This window comes from Camelina sativa, chromosome 19, assembly GCF_030686135.1.
Source record: "Camelina sativa cultivar CO46 ecotype springtype chromosome 19, ASM3068613v1".
Classification (NCBI taxonomy): domain Eukaryota; kingdom Viridiplantae; phylum Streptophyta; class Magnoliopsida; order Brassicales; family Brassicaceae; genus Camelina; species Camelina sativa.
Window position 1 is genome coordinate 2,446,650 of NC_141898.1, and position 20,034 is coordinate 2,466,683.

The following is a 20,034-nucleotide window of genomic DNA, read 5'->3' on the forward strand; positions in this document are numbered from 1 at the left end:
TAAGGTAGTGTACCAAAATCGACCCAATTGGGGTCGACTTTGGAAGAGTTGGTGGTGGTGTTGACGGCTCTAGGTATCTTCTCGGTGACCATGCCGGACAGATCCACCTCCTTGTCATGATCCTCGAAGAAGAAAAGTTTGTTGATATTGTTACAAAGCTCTTTTGAAATGAATGATAATGTCCACATTCTGACTATGTTTTCCTCAAGGGTCGCTGGCCTCAAACTTGAGCGTTTGGGTGAGACCTCTATAGCATCTATCTACCATCTCCTGTCTTGACAATGCTCAAGACAATGCTCTTGTCTTTGTCGGCTCAAGCTATGAAGATTCTCAGGTACACTAGGGTTGAATTGAATATGGTTCTCATTACATAGTCTATAGTAAATATATTTTTCTTGAAGAACGAAAACGTATTTATAGATTTTTGGTTACCACTATCCTAGTTATTTATGTCGGATTGTTATTTTCTCTGAGTTCTAGTATAAAGAAGAGCTATTAAGAATCTGAACATTTTCATTTATTTTAAATTGCAGCTTGTAAGGTTAAACTTGCAGCCGGGTGCAGAAGGTTCAACCGTAGAAGTTTTAGAAAAGTTTGTCAACGTGGGCCCTATTGTCGACTTTTGTGTAGTTGACCTTAAGAGACAAGGGCATAGTTCGGTTATAACTTGCTCTGGGGCATACAAGGATGGTTCTCTTAGCATATTTCGCAATGTGATGAGAATAAATGAACAGGTTTGATGTTAACATCTCGCAGGAAGCAGAGAATCTCTCCGTGTAACGAAAAGTTTTAGTTTTACAAAACCCTAGAGATTTCTGATTACTAGGTTTTCTATGTGTATTCTTGTGTTGGTCATCTATGTTATCAATTAGAATCATATATATAAAAAGTAAGGTTTCACTCTCTCCTTATTGGTCCATTTAAATTTAATTTTTTAAAATTAATATTTGTTTTTAATTAAACAACACATTTAATCATATACATTAATGCATACTTTAAATTCATTCTTTACTACTAAATTGAAACTGAAATTAGTGAATTGACTTTTTTTCCTCCATTCATTTTCATTTAAACATACTATTAATTATAATTATAACTTAACTAATTTAATTATGAAATGTAACTTCCATCATTTTTTATCCTGTAAATAACATTTTTCACATCCTCCTCCACCATATCTCAAATCCTAAATATTTTCTTTGTTTTTTATAATGTTCTTGCATATGTTGAAAGTTGAAACCCCAATTAAGAGTTTGATTATATTTTTTGTTTACTATATATTTTACATTGTTTTGAATTTTATTGTTTCTTTGTTTTATGCCCTTCTTCTTTTCTTCTTTGTTTTCTTATATTATTTTGGTTATAACCATCTCATAATAAGGGAATCAAACTAAAGAAAACATCTTAATTCTTTACTTTAGATGTTTGATCTCTCATTCTTTCATTATCCCATTCTCTCATCCTCTTCAACTATATCTCAAATCTTTTTTTTTTTTTTGTGTGTGTTTGTTGTTGTTGTTGTTGTATGTGTTTAAGAAATCAATTCAAATCTCATTGTAAAAGCTTAATTCTATATTTTTGGAGTGTGCCATATATATATATATATATATATATATATATATATATTACATTGTTTAAGATGTTTTAAAAGGTTTATCTCCATTGTATATTTTAGCTTATAATCTTATAAGTAATCCATTTTAAATATTCTTCTACTATATTCATCCCACAAGGTCATGAGGTTGAAAAGATCAATGTCTAATTCTCTATTCTCTTATAGCACTTAAATTCAAATGGAGTATAATATAGAAAAGAATATAATTTTTTAAAAAATACCATCTAACTAAACTCTCTAAAGATGAAACTATTAGTATGAAATCTAGCACTAGAATATAAATTGATGAGTGAAAATTAAAAAAGAAACCAAAAAGATAGAAATTTTCTTGAGATTTTAAAAAATCTTTAGATTGAAGTTCATATGATGTTATAAGAAAACTAATTTAGTTTGTCACTTACAAAATAATAAAAATTTAAATTTTTATGTATGAGTTTATATCAACAAAAAACCAAATCATGTGTAAGTTTAAAATTTTATTGGGCTACTTGGTATTCCTTTCATAGAAAAAACAAAACAAATTAAAAAAATTATTTCTAATTAACTCATATTTAATGTCATGTGTAATTCTACATTTAACTCAAATGTAACTCCTACCCAGAATTATTATAAATTTTATTCTTTATTTATCTTTCAAGATAAAATGTTTTTGGTTAAATTTTCATATTTTTTTATTTTTGTTAGCTATATTTATTTGTATATATATATATATATATATATATATATCTTCTATTTCTATTTTTTAAATTTTGAAATGAGGAATATTTATACATAATATTTTTACACATAGTTACTAATTTTGTTTGATACAATTTTACTAGAATGCAATCTTAAAATCTATTATTTAATTATGTTATTATTGTTAATAGAAAAATACAAAATTTTGTTTTTATAAATATTCAAAAATATAATAAAAACTATTATGCATGCAACCACGCATTGCCTGGACTAATATCTAGTATATATATATAGGATAAAGAATAAGAGTCCTAATCCTAAACCGATCCAAACTTTCCAATTTGATAGGAATTAGGAACATGAACTTTATTATTTTGCCTTTTTCTTTTTTTTAAGAAAAGGAAATTTAGAAGTTAAGGAATTATTATTGTAAAGTTTTGAAAATTTGAAGGATAGAAACTGAAGCGAAAAAATAAAACTTTGGATATTTTCAGAGTTAAGTTTGTATGTGCCTTTTATACAAATTAATCATACTGTGTTTATGTATATTGTAAGTGCCTTTTATACAAATTCCTATATAATCTCTCAACTTCATTAGATTCTATTTTTAATTTATAAAATTTCAAGAAATCCGGCATATTTATTGGAAAAATAACCTTTAAAATAAACTCTGCAGCATCATATTAGTAAAAAACAAATAGTTCATATAATTGTACGTAGTAGGAAACAAGACATTGGTTACAATTTAAAACATAACACTTTTTGAAGTTTAGAAACCTCTTTTGAAGTATGCTTGTTAAGACCTTCAAACACTGGCGCCAGATAACTTGCAGATATGTCGAGACGAACGTCATTACCTACGGTCTTGAAGAACCGAGAAACTTCCTTATAATCGATCTCATTACAGTTTTCGAGGATCCCTTGTTTGCTTAGGAAGCGTACGTCAGCCTTGTTGTTGATGAGGCCAGACATCAAAACTACGTAGCTCATTATGTGCTTTGAGCAATAGCCGTAGTGCCGCTCAAAAGCAACAAAGTTGAGAAAAACTTGGCTGCTCAAGTCGTCCAAGATTAATGGTGGTATCTCGAGCACACCTTCCTTGAGCTGTATATCTAACAGCGTATCTGCCTTTTCCCTCGGCTTAAGTACTAATCCATTGTTACAGAGTCTCGTGGCAGAGACAATACATGGACGGGAATAAGGGCGTGAACCAGAAATAGACCGACTTGTGTGATTTTGATTTGGGGATGTCTCTTTGTCCGGGATTAAAGTTTGGCGCATGAGATCGAGGAGATGTTTTGGTTGTTCATCAGTACTAAAGTTACTTAACCGAGAGCTTTTTGGTAGTAGTCTTGAATCGCTGAAGAATTTGAATGCCATCTTCTTCAAACTATCAGAGGTCACCGAGATTCTCGAGGTTTCTAAGAGAGTTTCGAGAAGACAGAACGGCACCTGATTCTCCACCAATAGAAGATCACTGCGGATACAGTTGAGAATGGAAGGCGTCTGAAAAATCGGATCGTCTTTTGTATCGAGTTCAAGTCCCATGGAGACGCTCAAGAAGAGCGTAAGAATGAAACAACCATCCATAAGCATCATGTTGAGCAGTTGATCCCGATCTACACCGACAAGTTTCTCCGCATACGAATCCCTCAGAGCTTCCACGCAATCAGATACAGCAAACATCAACTCTTTGCGAGCTACACCATTTTTCCTAGCTTCTTCAGCAAACATACGCAAGAATCGAGGCTTGTGCTCTTCTTCAATCGTACGGAGTTGTTCTTTCCCGTGATGGTATGGTCCAATTGAAACAAACTCTGGATCGTATGCTTTGTTGTTGTTTCCACGAATGCGATCACTGATCTTGAAGATGCAATGAGATCGGATACCGCCTGGTTCATATTGAAGATTTGGAGTCAAACGACTAATTCCATTAATCATGGTCTCTTGCTCAGATACTGTTCTTGAAAGCTCTCCGTCCATAATTTTAGAGATGGCTTCAGCTAATGGTTTCTATTTTTCTTCTTCTTCTCCTTCTTTGTTATATATATACAACAAGATATACGTTGGAGAGAAAGAAGAAAAAAGGAAAATTAACATTTTTCTTTTGACATTTACTTTTTCTTTTATTTATACGTTCTTAACATTTTTGTCTTCCTACCGTTATCCGTAGCAAAATAAGACAAGGAAGTAAGTGTCCTAAACCGATCTAAGGCCATGTGCATTGGTGAAGGATAATTTTTGGTCCTTCAAATATTTTATTCTTATTTTTGGTCCTTCAATTTTTGGTACGAGCATTGGTTGTCCATAATTCTCTTTGCTTCTTCAAGTGGATCATCCAATGGTTTGGAACCAGAACTTTTATCTTCTCCTCTGAGTTTAGGAGCTTCATCTTTGTTTAAGGCTATGAATAAGAAATATGCAAATCCTATTGTACCCTGTGCACGCAAACAACTCATAGTAAATTAGCTTTGTAAACACCGAAAAAGAGTCCACGAATAGGGATGGTGTTGCATTACATACCAATACAAAGAAAGCGGTTGATAGAAACGACTTGACAACAAACAACGAAACCGCTAATGCTGCAATCGTCACCGAGATTCTAGCAACTGGTATAGGTACAGAGACCTTCAACCAAACCAAAAAAGGAATGATCATAAAAACATAACCAAACTGTAACTAAAGACTAGAGTGTAATTGGTGACGACAGGACTAAGCGAGCTCACAGGTACAAGATTGGTTCCAGCTTCAATTCCGTCTTTCCCAATATTCCATGCGGTTCTAAGAACTGTTCAATACACACAATCAATTTAATTGATCAATTAGAGGGTATCCACACAACAATGAACAAACCCTTAATGACCCTTTTGGTCAATTACATAAACTAAGCAATTAAAACAATGAATTCGACTCATACAAAACAAAGGGGGGGGGGGGGAAGAACAAACCTTTCAAGAAACTGGACTGAGCAGACAAAACATGGGTTTTGGACCGAACTCGTTGGGGTTGAAGAGGAGCAATTCGAGTTCTCAAATTCAGTAAAGATGCGTTTTTAACCTCAAAACAGAGCATGGAGAGAGAAACGGAGAATTCGGGAATTGGGTTAGGGTTTATAAGAATCTTGGAGCGAGAGGAGAAGGACTCAAAGAAGGAAACAGAGCAAGAGAAGAAGACATGAGATAAGCAAATGAATGGATACTTTTGCCGGCAAAACAAGTCGGAGAAATAACACAAACATCTCACACGCAAACACGTGTAACGAAGGACGGAGAAATAAACGTCCCGTATGAAGGAACGTTCCTTCGATATATGTCGAATTTAGATTTAAATTAAATCATTTAATTGCATCGGACAGCCATTCATACGCCGATGCAAATGCTCTAAATTTCTAAACTTAAAAAGGAAAACAGGAAAAGAGTAACAAGAACAAGTATGGAAATGTGGGCCATAACTTATGCCCGTTTCATTTAAAATATATAACAAGCCCATTTAGGTACACAAAAAGGCCCATTATATATTTCTTCAGTAAAGGTAATTTCGGTTTTTTTGTGTATGCAGCAGATCTGTGCTTTTTTTTTCTTTTGTTCTTTGAAGTCCGAAGCCACAAGACATGGCTGAGAGGGTGATATGTCGGTTAGTGGATCCTGCTGGAATTACTTTAGGCGACCCTATCAATGTCCCTCTACAAACAGGGCCTTTGCAGCTTACCCATTTAACCAATAGACTTCTCAACAATGTAAGAATTTTTCTTGTCCTTGGTTTTAAGGAATAAATTAAGGAATGATTTTTCTGAGTTTTTAGTAATCTCTGTTTATGGTTTACATGGAATTTTCAGGAGGAGAACTTGTCCTACGCTTTCTATGTAAGATATGAGGAACTTGTTGTGCCCCTCGGAACTTACTTGGAGAGACATCAAGGTTTTTTTTTTTGCTATGATATAGTAATATATCATATTATTGATGATGCTCTGGAAAAACTTGTGTGCATTCAGTGTCCGTGGAGAATATTTTGACGATAGTGTATCGACCCCGAACTCGCCCTGTTAACCATGTTTCTGCTACCATTGATGGTATGTCAAAATGTTCCTTCCTCTCTGCCGTTTCAACTACCTGACTGACTAGTGGTAGTTTCATAGATTAGCTGACTGGTTTGTTTTTAAAAAAATATTTATTAGGTCATGAGGGCTCTGTTCTGTGTGTTTCATTTAGTCCGGACGGTAAGCAGTTAGCTAGTGGCTCAGTTGATAGGAGTGTCCGGCTGTGGAATCTCAACACTCAAACTCCATTGTTTATATGCAGAGGTACTAATCTCTTTTGCTCTCTAAGGTTTTGTCTATCTCCTCTATTAATAAACCTCAACCTGTTTCTGATATGCGTTTATTAATTGTCAGGCTACTTGAACCGTGTAGTAGCCGTCGCATGGTCTCCAGATTGTAAGCACCTTGTTAGTGGTGGTTTAGATGGTAAAGTCTGTTGTTGGATACCGGAAACTGGACAGCTAAATGGCAGCCCCCTTATATTAACGTCTTTTCCTTTTTTGGTTATGCTGTGCAACCTCCTTGTGAGTGATACTGATCGATAAACACTTCACTTCTCCCAGGGTCACAAGTATTCGATTACTAGTATCTCGTGGGAACCAGTTCACCTTAACTACCCGTGCCGTCGGTTTGTAACTTGTTGCGAAGATGGGGATGCAAGGATATGGGACATTACACTTAAGAAATCCCTAACTTGTCTCAGTGGTGTGACTTGTGTCAGATGGGGGGGAGGGGAATTATATATACAGGGTATGTTTCTAAGTTTCTTGTAGACTTGTAATGCTTTGATCATCCTCTTTTTATGTTGTAGATCATGTCCCTACTACTTGTATCAATGCCAACTAGCTAGTTCCTCTCGATCACCTGTTTCTTGCTATTCAAAAATGTTTGTTCTGTGTTTGGCAGTTGTCAAGATTGTACAGTAAAGATGTTTCACGTTACTCCGGATGGGACTCTATGTTTTGCAGCAAAATTGGAGGTAAAACGCTCATTTTGAACCTGCATATTCTCTTGTGTTTATTTCTGGCTGTTTCCATCCTGGTGCCCAACTGTGTTACGGTAGAAATAGCCAGGACCTGGATGGCTTATGCGTTTCCCCATGTTCAGCATTCACCTGTCCTTTGTGAAGAGGTTCTCCTTTGTATATCTTTTGAGCAGCCTAATTTTGAACCTGCATATTCTGTTGTTACTTCAGGGGCATGCATTTTCGGTGAAATCCCTTGCATTGAGCACAGACTACGTTCTCCGGACAGGAGCTTTTGACCACACTGGAAGACAATATTCTTCACCTGAAGAAGTTGGACAGGTACTGAGAGATAGCTATCCCTCATTCCTTGACTTTTTTTTTTTTTTGTCCATCAACCCTGTTTCTGATATCGTTTGCTTGCTTTTATAGGCTGCGCTTAAAAGATACGACCAAGCAAAAGGAAAGTCCGGTGAAAGATTAGTCTCAGTTTCTGATGACAGGAGAATGATTCTTTGGGAACAGTCTTTTAGCGACCAACCTAAAACGCATATGCTGCACGGTCATCATAATGTAGTAAAGCATGTGTGTTTCTCACCTAATGGCCAGTGGATTGCAAGTGCGTCTTTTTATAAATCTGTCAAGATATGGGATGGTGTCACGGGGGAGTATTTTGCAAATTTGACAGGCCATTTTGGTCGTGTTTATCAGATCAGGTTGGGTAGATTCTTTGAGAACATTGGTTCCCCTTTTCATGTTTCCACTAATTATTAATTAAATTAGCTTTGTAACCGCAGTTGGTCCCCGGATAGTAGGATGCTTTTAAGTGGTAGCAGTGACTCTACCCTTAAGGTAATTTTGTTTTTTTTTTTTGTCCTAAACCTCATACACAACAAAATATATGAAGGTAGTACTCACTCCTCAGCTTTCTAACTTGCACAGGTTTGGGATATTGGGGAGAGAAAGTTAAAGCAAGATCTTCCTGGTCATGCGGGTGAGGTATTTATTAAACTAACACTTTGAAAGCTTTAATTATTAATGCTTCCGGCCTGCTTGAAAATGCCAATCACTTTAATGTTTTGTTTTTTTTCATGTGTGGATGGATAGGTTTTTGCAGTGGTTTGGAGTCCTGATGGCGAGAGAGTAGTTTCCGGTGGGAGAGATGAATGTTTGAAGCTATGGGTGGCTTGAAGAGGTAGCAGCTGGAGCTTGATTTATTACTGTAGTTAATAAACAATACATTACAACTTTGAGAGGCATGTTATCACGGGGGAGTATATTACAACTTTGAGAGGCATGTTCGTCGTGTTTATCAGATCAGGTTGGGTAGATTCCTTGAGAACATTGGTTCCCCTTTCCATGTTTCCACTAATTATTAATTAATTAGCTTTGTAACCGCAGTTGGTCCCCGGACAGTAGGATTCTTTTTTAAGTGGTAGCAGTGACTAATCTTGTTTTTTGTCCTAAGCCTCATACACAACAAACTATATGTAAGGTACTCACTCCTCAGATTCTAAACCACCGGAGTTCTAAATCTTCAACGTACTGAAGAACAACCGTCGGCAATGTCACGGCTAATCGGTTATTACTGAGATGAAGCTCGAACAAAAGCTTGGGCTGGTTGAACTTGCGAGGTACATTTCCACAGAAATTATTCAAATTATCATGAAACAAAGCTTGTAGCTACAAACATTGGAGGAGAACTGATCCAATTCAAAGTAATATTGTTAGGATGAGAGAGGAAAGATGGCTTCAAACAAAGCCTCGAGAATTCTCAAAGAGAAAAGAAAACGAAAAAAAAAAAATCGAAGCCATGGATTTTCGGGAGAGAAGAATTAAATAAATAAATAATAGAGTTTACATATAGGGTAATCGAACCCTGGTTTGACAAGGTAACCAAAAAGGCAAAAAGAACTTTACCACCAGCCCAAGTTAAAGTAAATGTTAGACATTATAAATATATCATATATAAACATTGAAACACATTAGAATCACTCAGCAATTCCGCTACGTCGGTTAACGGCTGTTAATCCACAGGTTCAAAATCTAGCAACAAATTAAAGAATGAGATATTTTTTAACCAAATATATATAAATGGGGTATTTTTCTACGAAATAAAAAAAATCAGGTATTAAACATCCACATAAAAAATAAATGCGTATTTTTCGGTTTTTTTTCCCATATTGATGATACCAGATTCTCCAAATCACCAGTGGTGGATGTAGATGAACAAAGAACTCTAGCCCAAATCACCAGTGGTAGATGTGGATGAACAAGAACTCTAGCCTTTGGATATGATAAAGTTAGTTTAGGTGATGATTATGAAATAAAAACATAACTTGGTCTGATTTTAAACTTCTGCCGCAGCAGGTGTCCTTTAACGCAGAAAAGTTTTTCTTAAATCATCCTGCAAATCATCCTGCTTATGTGGGTGAAACCGGCATACCCAATATCATAAATATATTTGTACTAGTTTTGCCAACTTTATAAGAAATTAACAAGGAAAAATTATAAAGCTTGAAAAGGTTAAAAGGATTGTATATATTAGATTAATATATGATCTTGACATATGTAATATATTAAACTTAATAATAATCATACTGTTTTATGAAATTTATATTAAAAAATTTCTCTATGTAATTTAATTTAAGTGGATTTTATATCAATTCCTATATAATCTCTCAATCTGATTTAATTCGATCATAAATTTATAAATTTCAATATACTATAATCTAGTATTCTTGATGCATTATTTACTAAACTGGATATACATTAATCTTTAAATTGGCTTAAGTATATCAATCCAACAATAGATAATTTTAAAGACATACATTTTTTTTTTTTGTCATATCTTGAAGATTGTTGGATTTTATTATATTCAGTGATCTTATAATTACACCTCTGTTTTTATTATAAAGATATAAACTATTTATCCTACTATATTAATTGAGAAGTATATTTATAAAACGACATTAAAAATATAAAAAAATTACATTATAATGCCATTAGAAATACTACCCCAAAAAAAAGATATGATCATTAAGGGTAATTAAGACAATTTAATTAGAGTAAACAAAATATTAATTTATTAAATCCATTGCAAAGAAATGATATTTAGAAATATTCATTTGGTTAAACAACTTAGATTTCTTTCTGATATAGTATCATAAATATAATCTGATTTTTTTTATATGATTTTATACAATTTGTTTGGGTGACAATTGACAACAAAAAATAAAGCAAAAAAATTGAGAAATCAGATATTTTTAAAGATTATAAATAACAAAATAACAAATAAAATTCTTTCAAATTTATTTCAAATAAAATATTCAGCCCAGACCGTGGTTTAGTAACTAGTTTGAGTTTATTTTTTTTGACATATTTAAGGTTGGCCTATTGTGGTACACTAGGTCGAAATTAAAAATAAAAGGAGCTCATGGGTGGTGAATATGGTGGGCACTAGCTTAACCTAGGAGGAACCTATAGAGGAGAATACATTTATGAAACAACTTTATCTAATGGATCATAGCATAAAAGTCGGAGTTTCTATGAGCAAAGTATTTTCGAGCTTTAATTTCTTGACTGTTATTAACCTAAGTTATACCAAACTAGAGAATGAAGGTGCTATAGCTTTTGTAAACGCTCTCAAGAGTTCTGCTCCATCTCTTGAAGTTATAGAACTGGCCGGTAATAACATAACTGATGAGGCGGCTCCAGCTATCGCCGCTTGTTTGGCAGCAAAGCGACATCTGAAAAAGTTGAACTTGTCTCAGAATGATCTCGAAGACCAGGGATGTGTTGACATCGTAGAGAGTATGGAAGACTTGGAGTTAGAATATGTTGATATGAGCTACAATAAACTGACAAGAGGAGGAGCACTGAATCTGGCTCATATTGTTGTCACGAAAGAAAGTCTCAAGATGTTGAACATTGATGGGAATATGATCTCTATTAGAGGCATTGAGGAAGTCAAAGAGGTATTCAAGAACTGCCCTAAGTTACTTGGACCTTTGGATGAGATGCAGAATGACTCCTTTGGAGAAGACTATGAGGATTATGAAGAGAATTATGAAGACTATGAGGATTATGAAGGTAATTATGTGGATGATGATGATGATTTAAGAGAGTGGAATGATCTTGAAGATTTTGAAGATGAATTTGTGAGTTATTTTATCTATTATTAGTTTGTATTGTACAAATAGAGAGTTGTGCTGCTGCTATTTTACTTCTTTCTTTATCAAATACCATATTTTAGCAAGTGTCCACATAGTTCTTCTGAGAAAAATATTATACACATTGATGATAAGGGTTTTCAATTTCAAATAATCGTTCTACAGAAGAAACATAACTTAGTAATACTTTGAGAAAATACAAAAATTAACACGAGACCAATTAAAATAAATGTATTACATGTTAGATTGACATAAGTTATATTGGGAAGAAGAACATCTAACTACTTCTACAAACACACAGACACGTAGAAGACTGAAGAAGAGACCAAACTCAACTCAGATCTCACCTCACCTTCTTCACTTTCGTCTACTTCCATTAGAACTTTGAGCTCTAGAGTCAGACGAAGAGCACGTAAAAGAGTATCTTGACCTTTTCTTCTTCTGAGTATTCCACTTGAATACTGCCTTTCCATCATTCTCTTCTTCACCTTCTTCTTCTTCTTCTTCTTCTTCTTCTTCTTCAGACTTCTCCACTCTCTGTTTTCCACTCATCTCCTGTGGTATTTCTTCTTCGTCTTCCTCTTCGTTCTCCTCCTCGCTCGTTCCATCACTCACTATTGGGATAGATTCTATTGCCTTTTTACTCGTTGGTGTCTTTGTGTTGCTTGCCTTCTCACCTCTCCTATGTTTCCTGGTGAGTTTTGACAGGTCTTCACCACTCTCCACGGCTTTCAGCCACTGTGACTCGCTTAGTGTGTCGCTATAAACGATCTCTTTACGTTTTCGCTTACCTGTGACACTCCCAAAATGGAATTTTGAGCTGTTCAGCTTGTCATCTTTGCTCTGAGTAGTGTACGCCCACTCAGGGACTTCCTGCTCTTGCATCAGACGGGCTCTGTAGTTCTCCTTCCTTCGCCTCTCTTCATCCATTCGCTCAAACATCCAAAATTCATCCTCACTACGAGCCGCGAGCCGGTTTATTTCTCTCTCACTGGGGACATCTGTCCCGAGCGAGCTTGTTCCTTTGCGCATGATCTCTTCAAGCATCTCTCTTCTGTCTTGTGCTGTTGATATAATCAAAAAAACCCACATCAAGAGATTACCATATCGATACACAAAGCAGGAGCCATCACATTGTACTTTCGAGCAGACTTACCAGTGGAAGTTGTGTTAAAAAGTCCAGCTTGTATGACTTTGGCATCAATGCCCATCTTTTGTTTTGCACGCTCCAATATTACTTCCTCAACAGAGCCAACGCTAACCAAAACAAACACTCTGACTTCTTTCTTTTGCCCTATGCGATGGGCTCGATCCTCAGCCTGTTGGTCCATTTGTGGGTTCCAATCACTGTCAAAAATAATAACAGTGTCTGCAGTTTGCAAGTTCAAACCTAGACCTCCAGCACGCGTGCTCAAAAGAAACATGAAGTATGGAGAGTCTGGCTCGTTGAATTGCTTCAGTAAAAGTCCTCTTTGATCTGTCTTTGTGGTACCATCCAGTCTAAGGTACTTATAATCATTAAGTGTCAAGTAAATCTCAAGAACATCAATAAGACGGGTCATTTGGGAGAAGAGAAGAATTCTATGTCCAGCCTTGCGCAGTTTTGGAAGGAGACGATCAAGGAGTTCAAATTTCCCTGAAGCTCTCACAATCTCAGGTTTCTTCCACATATTGTAGTCTCCTCCAACAAAAAGATAGGGATGGTTACAACACTTTCTTAGTTGCATCGTTAGATTTTGCAGACTCTTTGATTTCCCAGATCCTGCACATGATGATTACGTTTGCATAAAATCAGCTTCACTTTCTGATTCAATTTCTTAACCCCAAAGATGAATGCAAAATAATGAAGACGGTATAAGTGAGTTAGGCTCCAAACCTGTTTGAAGGCCAACCCTTCCCATGTCTGTAACTTGTTTATAATACACTTTCTGCCACGCCGACATATCACACTTCAATATGACCTGTGTCTTTCCAGGAAGGAATTTCTCTACTTCGTCCTTTCTCCTTCTCAGTATAAACGGCCTTATAACCTGAAAGTGACAAAGTGAGTATCATTAAAACATTGCCTGCAAAAACTGATAAGAAATTGAAGGAAAGATAGCTAAAAAACCCACATGATGCAGACGGTGGATAATCAAGAGCTCCTCTTCATCAGTAAGACTGACATTAGCACGGTCAGCAAAAGGAGCATTAAACCATTCCTCGAAGTTCTGAACCGAGTTAAAGATATGAGGAAGGAGAAAATTTAGCAATGACCATAGTTCTTGAAGGCTATTCTGTATGGGTGTCCCAGTTAACAGAAGTCTGCGTTTTATACGATAGCTGTACCCAGGATAAAGTTTCATTAGATATATACTCAAAATTTCTCATCATTCTCGAGGAGAACCAAAGTAGCTATAAACCTAATAGTCAGCTAACATCATTCACTTGAGACAAATGAATATAGAGATGTACCCTGTTAACAGAGTCTTTGCGAGAGCAGATTCATGGTTCTTCAGCCGATGTCCTTCATCAACAATCATGTAGTACCACTCAATTTTCTTCAAAAATGCTTTATCTCTCATGATAAGATCATAATGGGTTATCAATACGTTAAATTTTCCTTCTCCTGCAATTTTTTCCCTTATTGCTTTTCTTTCCTCTAAACGCCCATCATAAAGAAAAGCGGCAATGCTGTCAATGAACAAAACGGCTGATTTTCAGACATAACATTCATACCAGTGCAAGTCCCCAGCCCCAAAAGAAAGATTCTCTGCAATATACCTTGGTACCCATGTTGCAAACTCGTTTACCCAGTTTGGTAGCACAGCTTTTGGAGCCACTATCAGATACGGCCCAGGCACACCTTTATTCTCCAGAAGATACGCAATCAAAGAAATCGTTTGAATCGTTTTTCCCAAACCCATCTCATCAGCTAAAATCCCATTCAGGTTATTGTTGAATAGAGAAACCATCCATTGGAGCCCTTCTATTTGGTAGGATCGTAGTTCCCCACCTTCTAGAAGGGAGGGTTGCTCCGTCACCTGTTAAAAGTATATATTGCTACTTAAATCCCCTGGTCTCTGAGATGGCAATGGTTTAAACAATTAACCGTACTGCTACTACTATAAGGATCAACATTACCTTCTCTTGTATTGAGTGAATAGCGGAGTTATACTGCCTCTGTCCTTCTAGTAAATCATTAGAGTCATCGTTATTGTCAGACTCAGTTATATCAATATCCTGATCAGGAAGCAGATCCTGCAATGGTTCACTTCTTGGAGCATCAAGTTCAGACAAGTCAGATTCTGAGTCTTTCAGTAGATCAATGCCTTCCGGAAGTTTAGCATCTTTCTGACGTTGAACAGCAGCTCCCAAATTAGCAAGGAGTTTGTTAGTCTCCTCTAGAAGAGTAGTTAGTCTTTCATTTTTACTCTCCTTTACTAGTTTCATGTACGCCTCTTGATCATCAGATTTAAGGGCCATGAGCCTCAACTTTTCAGCACGGGTAGCTCGTTGTCTTTGTCTCCCATGCCACGCCTGGTTGAATAATTAAAAGTACAAAAATAAGTTTTAAAAGGTTGTCTACTGATAGTATTAGAGGATAACTGAATTACCGTCACAATAATCGCGTAAACTATATCATACCTGCACACCATCATTCCTTTGCCTACGACGTTTTTGAGTCGCCTGAATTTGCAACTGGAATTCACGAACTGCATTAAGTACTTCTGCGAAGAATTTTCTCTTGGCGGTTTCAATCAGATTCTTCTCCTCTTCTTCTAAACGTAATAACCTCTGATCAAAGACACAACATATCAGTATTGCAAATCAAGAAGTATGAAAACTGTAAATAATGTATCTAAATCAATGAGTCATAGTTCAAACATTGAGTAGAGATTTCATTTCACTTCCATTAAAATCCATCTAAATGAGTTCCAATAAATCTGAAACTAGTGATATATTTTTGCCCATGTCTAGTTGTACTGCTAAGAGATATGAGCCATAGTTTGAAAGTGGCCTTATGCCAATCATTTATGCTACCCCATAGGAAGACATCTTCATCATAAGGTAAAATCAAAACCGGGAGCAGAAAAAAAGAAGAAGGTTTAACTAGAATAGCTAGCTGAAGAAAAGGTAACTGACCTCAGCATCACGCTTCTTTCTGAACTGATCATCAGCTTCCATAGCAAAAGGATCTCCAACCCCATAAAATGGACGAGGCAACCGCATCATGCCCCAGTCATATAGTTGGCTACTGACATCAGCACAGTTCAGACGTAGCCAGAACTCCGAGCTGACCTTGGTTCGAACTTTGCTTTGCAACTCTCGTAACTGCGACTCACCAAGGCAAAGTGTCAAATGTCAAAGATATCACAATTCAACTAATGTCACATAAACAACAAAAATCGCTGAGAACATATAGCAAAGACGATACCTTAAGCCCATAAAGTTCAAGTAAGCATTTTGCCTGCAAGTCTTCACCTCTAGTGGAAGGTAATTCTGATTTAAAAAAAACACACACACAAAGAGTAAGCATTCCCCATGAAGAATAGTTATCCAGTTACAAACAAAAACAACGTTGCCATGCCAAGCATAACAAAATCACAACTTGAGAATCTGCTTTGAAGTATATATATAAGTTAGGAGAATTGATAAAGACGATTATAACCTTCAAGTTCGGATAAGCGGCGTTGGATATGACTCTTATTCCGATTATCCAATAAATCTCTCAATCGAGAGCCTGCTTCAGAGTTGTTTGGTCTCTGCTTCAAAAGAGCATCCTCAAACTCCCCCATCAAATCACCTCCATAGGGAGTCAAATTCTTATTCCCCTGCAAAAAAACAAAAAAAAAACAAAGACCACAAAAGTAAAGCAAACACCTTTAGGAAATGTAAATGGACAAAACAAGCCACTCTGAGTTGAGGATAATCTAATCTCCACTAGAAAAACTCGAAAAGGAGAAAACTTTGAATCAAACAAACTCAAATCTAAGCTACGGAAACAAATCACAGGACCACAAAATCAAACCCTCCAAAAAGAAAAGCCACAAAATCAAAAGCGAGGCTATAGAAGAGATAAAGAAAGGGGGATTTACAGGTGGAGAAGTAGGCAGCGGAGGAGAGACATCGGAGTGAGAGAGAGAAGAGGAGGAGGAAGGGCCATGGTAGATAGAAGAAACAGAGGCGAAGAGGTGAGGAGGCAAAGGAAGGTCACGAAAGATGTAATTGAGAGCACAGATCAAAAACTTGGTGGTCTCAACTGGATCTTCTTCTTCTTCTTCGCATCTCTCTTGGAGCTGCTGAGCCACCATGGCGGGAACTCGTATCCCCCACCCTTTTCGATTTCAACTATCGCAAAATTTTGATTTTTTTTTTTTTGGTAGTATATTTTTTTTTTTTGGTTGTAAATCTAAATCAGTTGTGTCTCTCAAATCTCTCTCACACAACACACAACACACAACACTCGAGAGAGAGAGAGACCGAGAGACAAAGATGAGACGGAGAGATAAAAATTTTGCAAAATCTGGTTTACGAATTTACTCACCACCAAACACATCCATCCCCCCCCCCTTCTTTTCCTGTATATTTTACATATTTACCCCCCTTCTTCTTAATGGGCTTTATTGTTATCTAAGACCCAATTGATCGTCGTCATCTGTGGGCTAACACAATGGGAAGTTATTGGGCTTGAAAATGAGTCTTTGGTTTATAAATGCTAGCTATGCTAGTTCAAAGAAGCACGTGCAATGAGGAGAGTGTTTTCCGGTTGTTTGTGTTGCGATTCCGAGAAAGAGTTTTAAGAAGTTACTATATTAAGACAACAACACATGGACAATAAATGAGTTATACTTCATCCATTCAAAATATAAGATGTTTTAACTAAAACACGCAGATTAAAAAATCTTTACTTTTAATAAATTCAACCAATCAGAAACAATACTGCATAATATAAAATACTAAACTAATCTAAAAGTTGCATAGAAAATTGAAAACATCCTATATTATGAAACAAAAAATTTCTCTAAAACATCTTATATTTTGAAACAGATGGAGTAAAAAAAAAACCCTGTCGAAAAACCGTAATTTGATTGTTCTTGGGAGATGTTGTTCCCTAAAAATTCTTTGTCCTCTTTCTTTTTCAGTTGTGAATTACAAATACAATGCATGCATTATTAAATAATGAATGATATAATTATATGATATTCAAATCATTCAGTTTTCCTGATTGTAGATGTTACCCACCGATTACTAATCCATGTTATTGTCTTATCTTCTAAATTTTTTGTATATGTGTAGCAACTACTTTTTGTTTGTTTGTTTTGTCGACTTTTTTTGGCTGATATAACTTTATAATGGATGGTTCGAACGATCCTTGTTCTAGTAATGGAATAGATCGATGGATGATCCATGACTGTGTTTTGTTCGTTCGAATCACTATTCTTATCCAAATTACCCTTGTTTTGTTATAAACTGACATCTACTTTTGTGAAAGTTATAGTTTACTTGGATGATATGTGAGTGAGACAATAGTTATGGATGAGAATGATATTTTCATGTGGATGTCATGCGTCAAACAAAAGCAAAGGAGACAAACAATAACTCTATTATGTGGCCAATACATAAAATTCTTTACTGTTTATTCTTTGTCTAGTAATTTTGTGACCTATTGTTCCTTAACATGTGTAAGCATTGCTTATATATTTATAAGCTCGATTTTTTAAATTTAATTCATGCATGGTCAGAATTTAAAAGTTTAAGGAGTGGCTCATAAAGACTCCACTAACGTACATAGTCAAAAAGATTGTTTTTTTGCTTATGCAAACCATTTTGAGCCATGAGATGTACACTTTGGTTTAGAATCATGTGTTTCAGATTCGATATAGCATTAAGTTAATTTTCGGAGGATTATATGTGTTTCCATTACATTTTTCTTTTTGGAAAAATTCTTTTCGAATATAACTAAACAAGAAATTGGACGAAATCCAGAATCGCAGAATCCGAATGAAATTGGATCTTTGGAAAGCCCTGAAAGAAAGGCTTTCAAATATGCCAACACATCTAGATTAAAGATGCACACTCTCGTTTTACATTATAAATTTATAACCACACTATATATTGGTAGTTTGGTATATTGCATCAAAAACGTAATGCTTAAGTTTCTGTCTCCACTAAATTTCAAGTGGTATGACGTATTCTCTGCCTTTAGATCCTCCATTAGTTGAAACAAATAACCAATCTTGATGGATAACGATTCGTATTTCACTCTTTTTTTTTTTTTTTTTTTTTTTGTGTGTGTTTGTGCATCATGGGCTCGAGTGACACAACAAAGTCAAATTATTTTCGTATATAAAATTATCATACTTTTAATTTGCTTGTGTCGCCTGTCGGTATTCGCTTAATAATTGTAAAACTTAACAAAATAATAAAAGCATCTTTTAGTAATAGGACACAATATCAAAAGGCAAAGCACGATCGTTTGGAGCGGCCAAAGGTTGCTATGCTACTTTCTAATTCATCTCTCTATGCGTTGGTTCGAAATTTAGGACCACATGTGGTGATCAAAGACTCGGTATGTATAGTTTGATATTTGTCGACAGATTACGTCTGCAGGTCAGCTCCTTTTTCGACCTTTTCTTGATTAAATTATGTCATAACTTTTTACTCTCTCATGCTTACGTAGTTACGTTATAGGATCCTCTATTTTCATTTCATTTTTATATAATCGTTCTGTGTCAACTATATATATGATAAATCATCTCCTTCTTGATTCCTTCATGGAAAAGGAGAGATTGGAAAAACAAAATGAGGCATTCCCTACAAAAATAAAATAAATAATTATAGTGCAAATTATTCTTTTTTCGGCTTTTCTAAAAAAAAAACACAAACTAATTATCTCATCCATAAACTGTAAATATGTACAAACAACCGCTGTCATGTTTCCATATTTGAATGGGAAATTGAGTATGTCACATTACGAAAAATCTTATGTAGATATGTAACTTGTGTTGCCAACACAATTATGATTTTCTTCTCTCCATTATACCCATTTTATATGATGAATCTTTAAGCACATGATTTTAGTGGACTCTGATACTAGACGAACGTCAAAGTTGATCAATAATGAATATATGGAATTACATCAAAATCAACTAATTAGAAATGAAGTTCAGTGTATATTAGTTTGGTATCATATTTTAAATTTGGGATATATAATATTTCTATCACGAAAAAAGTTTGATAAGAATGAAAATTTACTATATAGTTTAGTTATGTGATTAAAGTTTTGCTCAAAAAAAAGTTATGTGATTAAAGATGCTTGAATGGAAGATTTGGAGTGAGATCAACAAGAAGAAGTTAATGTATATTAACATTTATGTTGTTTCAAATCATCTTCGCATCTGCTTGGCAATGCGAATACCCAAATTCTGATTCACATATGTGAAGTGCACTGAGTATTTGCTTGGTCATCATTATATTCATCCGCTAGGAACATAATGTAAATGTGGCTAGCTAGTACTAGATGCTGCGTACTAATTTTGGGAAAGAACTTAAAGGAAAAGGAAAAAACTGAGATCTACTTGTCATA

General features: G+C 35.3%; 2 protein-coding genes, 1 long non-coding RNA gene and 2 pseudogenes across 8 annotated transcripts; 2 read left to right on the top strand and 3 right to left on the bottom strand.

Moving 5' to 3' along the window:
* Positions 1-3,031: 3,031 nt before the first annotated feature.
* Positions 3,032-4,276, bottom strand: LOC104767354 (UPF0481 protein At3g47200 pseudogene; annotated as a pseudogene).
* Positions 4,277-5,860: 1,584 nt separating this feature from the next.
* On the top strand, positions 5,861-8,757 carry LOC104764282 (uncharacterized). Of its 5 annotated transcripts, none has more exons than XR_015590891.1 (12): positions 5,861-6,029; positions 6,129-6,210; positions 6,285-6,362; positions 6,468-6,593; positions 6,684-6,755; positions 6,893-7,079; positions 7,236-7,308; positions 7,525-7,635; positions 7,726-8,009; positions 8,091-8,145; positions 8,236-8,292; positions 8,401-8,757. XR_015590891.1 is itself a non-coding variant. In XM_087501568.1 (8 exons), exons 2-8 carry the CDS (start codon positions 7,051-7,053, stop codon positions 8,482-8,484), a joined length of 693 nt encoding a protein of 230 aa, XP_087357694.1. In that variant the 5' UTR covers positions 6,700-6,755; positions 6,893-7,050; the 3' UTR covers positions 8,485-8,757. The 5 variants fall into 5 exon arrangements, 2 of the variants coding, with proteins under 2 accessions (XP_087357694.1, XP_087357693.1); XR_015590892.1 differs by having other exon boundaries at positions 8,236-8,287; XR_015590890.1 differs by having other exon boundaries at positions 6,684-7,079.
* A 405-nt stretch (positions 8,758-9,162) lies between these two features.
* On the bottom strand, positions 9,163-9,722 carry LOC147920069 (uncharacterized). The gene is made up of 2 exons (XR_015590893.1): positions 9,487-9,722; positions 9,163-9,339 (listed from the first exon to the last, which is right to left on the bottom strand). It is a non-coding gene; the product is annotated as an uncharacterized LOC147920069 (long non-coding RNA).
* Positions 9,723-10,638: 916 nt separating this feature from the next.
* On the top strand, positions 10,639-11,636 carry LOC104764284 (RAN GTPase-activating protein 2 pseudogene; annotated as a pseudogene). The gene has a single exon (XR_015590894.1). The product of XR_015590894.1 is annotated as an RAN GTPase-activating protein 2 pseudogene (transcript).
* Positions 11,590-17,018, bottom strand: LOC104764283 (putative ATP-dependent DNA helicase CHR12). The gene is made up of 12 exons (XM_010487780.3): positions 16,544-17,018; positions 16,117-16,279; positions 15,883-15,947; positions 15,591-15,779; positions 15,093-15,242; positions 14,589-14,984; positions 14,229-14,488; positions 13,920-14,138; positions 13,580-13,787; positions 13,342-13,495; positions 12,622-13,227; positions 11,590-12,529 (listed from the first exon to the last, which is right to left on the bottom strand). Exons 1-12 carry the CDS (start codon positions 16,757-16,759, stop codon positions 11,823-11,825), a joined length of 3,333 nt encoding a protein of 1,110 aa, XP_010486082.1. The 5' UTR covers positions 16,760-17,018; the 3' UTR covers positions 11,590-11,822.
* Between the last annotated feature and the right edge of the window lie 3,016 nt (positions 17,019-20,034).